The following is a 1,191-nucleotide window of genomic DNA, read 5'->3' on the forward strand; positions in this document are numbered from 1 at the left end:
GCAGACACCTCGGTACCTCGCGCCTCCACGGAGACTATTCCACCTTCCGCCGAGTACAGGGGCACGATACAAATATCCTCACCCCGAGAGAGCGACGCTCGGCGGGAAGGACAAGCGATCCCGCCTGCGAGGGCCGGATGCTGGCCCCTGCGCTCCGCTCTGCCGGCGACATCGCCAGCCTGGAGGAATGTATCAATTTCTAGACATTTTAAAATTCGGAACAAGGAATAGCAGTTTTTTAAACTTTTATTTACTTATGCGCACAAGAACTGGGGTACAGGCCAGAGGTGCATGGGGGTGAGAGGACTCCCCAGAGACAGAGTGGGGAGCAGGACAGGTGGCCCCCTGAAACCCTCTGCTTTGGGGAGCAGCAGGGGACAGGAGAGGTCTGCTGACCCTGTGGTCACTCCCTGCCAGGGGAACACACTCAGGTCACAGTGGTTAGGACAGAGGCATTGTGCTTCTTCACTTTAACCCTTGCGCCCCCAGAGACGTCCAGAAACAACAGAAAATTTGAATAGACTGACAGGCGGCAAATCATTTTAAGTGCCAGGGCCTCCTGTTTCCCGCACCCGCACCCGACCACGGTCTCACAGGTAGCAGGTAGGTGTGCCGAAGGCTTGAGGGACAAGTTCTACAGTCACTGGTCTGGAACACAAAAAGTGAAAGTCCCAGGGCCTCCCCTGGGCACAGAGATCAGTGTCAGCACTCTGAAGCCGCCTGGCCCCTGAGTCCACCTCCACCAGGGAGTGACCATAAGGGGCAGCAGGGCCCTCCTGTCCCCGCTGCCCTCTCACAGGTGGGTTTCAGTAGATCTGCATGTTCTGCTCCCCACTGTCTCTGGGGAGCCCTCTCACCCCCACCTCCACCTCTGGCCTGCACCCCGGCTCTTGTGTGCATCAATAAATAAAACTCGTTTAAAAACAAAGTTCCAGGCCCTCCCTGGTGGCACAAAGGGTAAAAGCGCAGCACTGAAAAGCTAAAGCCACTTTAGCACAAGTTCGATCCCCACCTGCCTTGGAGGTGACCACATGTCACCGCAGACCTCTGCTGACCCGCCTGCTGCTCCCCTCAGCAGTGTGCTTTGTCAGTCTGACTGTTCTGCTCCCCACTCTGTCTCTGGTGAAGCCTCTCACTGCCCCTGCACCTCTGGCCTGTACCCCAGTTCTGTGTGCATAAATAAATTCAAAC

General features: G+C 56.6%; 1 protein-coding gene across 1 annotated transcript in view; it reads right to left on the reverse strand.

Moving 5' to 3' along the window:
- The window catches only part of AMN (amnion associated transmembrane protein), a 2,639-nt gene extending 2,467 nt beyond the window's left edge, over positions 1 to 172 (reverse strand). Inside the window, exon 1 of the mRNA XM_012724368.1 lies at positions 83 to 172. Within this exon, the coding sequence (XP_012579822.1) occupies positions 83 to 172 (90 nt within the window). The remainder of the gene's footprint in view (positions 1 to 82) is intronic.
- Positions 173 to 1,191: the final 1,019 nt, after the last annotated feature.

The sequence above is a fragment of the Condylura cristata genome, unplaced genomic scaffold (assembly GCF_000260355.1).
Source record: "Condylura cristata isolate star-nosed mole 26May11 unplaced genomic scaffold, ConCri1.0 scaffold00013, whole genome shotgun sequence".
Lineage (NCBI taxonomy): Eukaryota > Metazoa > Chordata > Mammalia > Eulipotyphla > Talpidae > Condylura > Condylura cristata.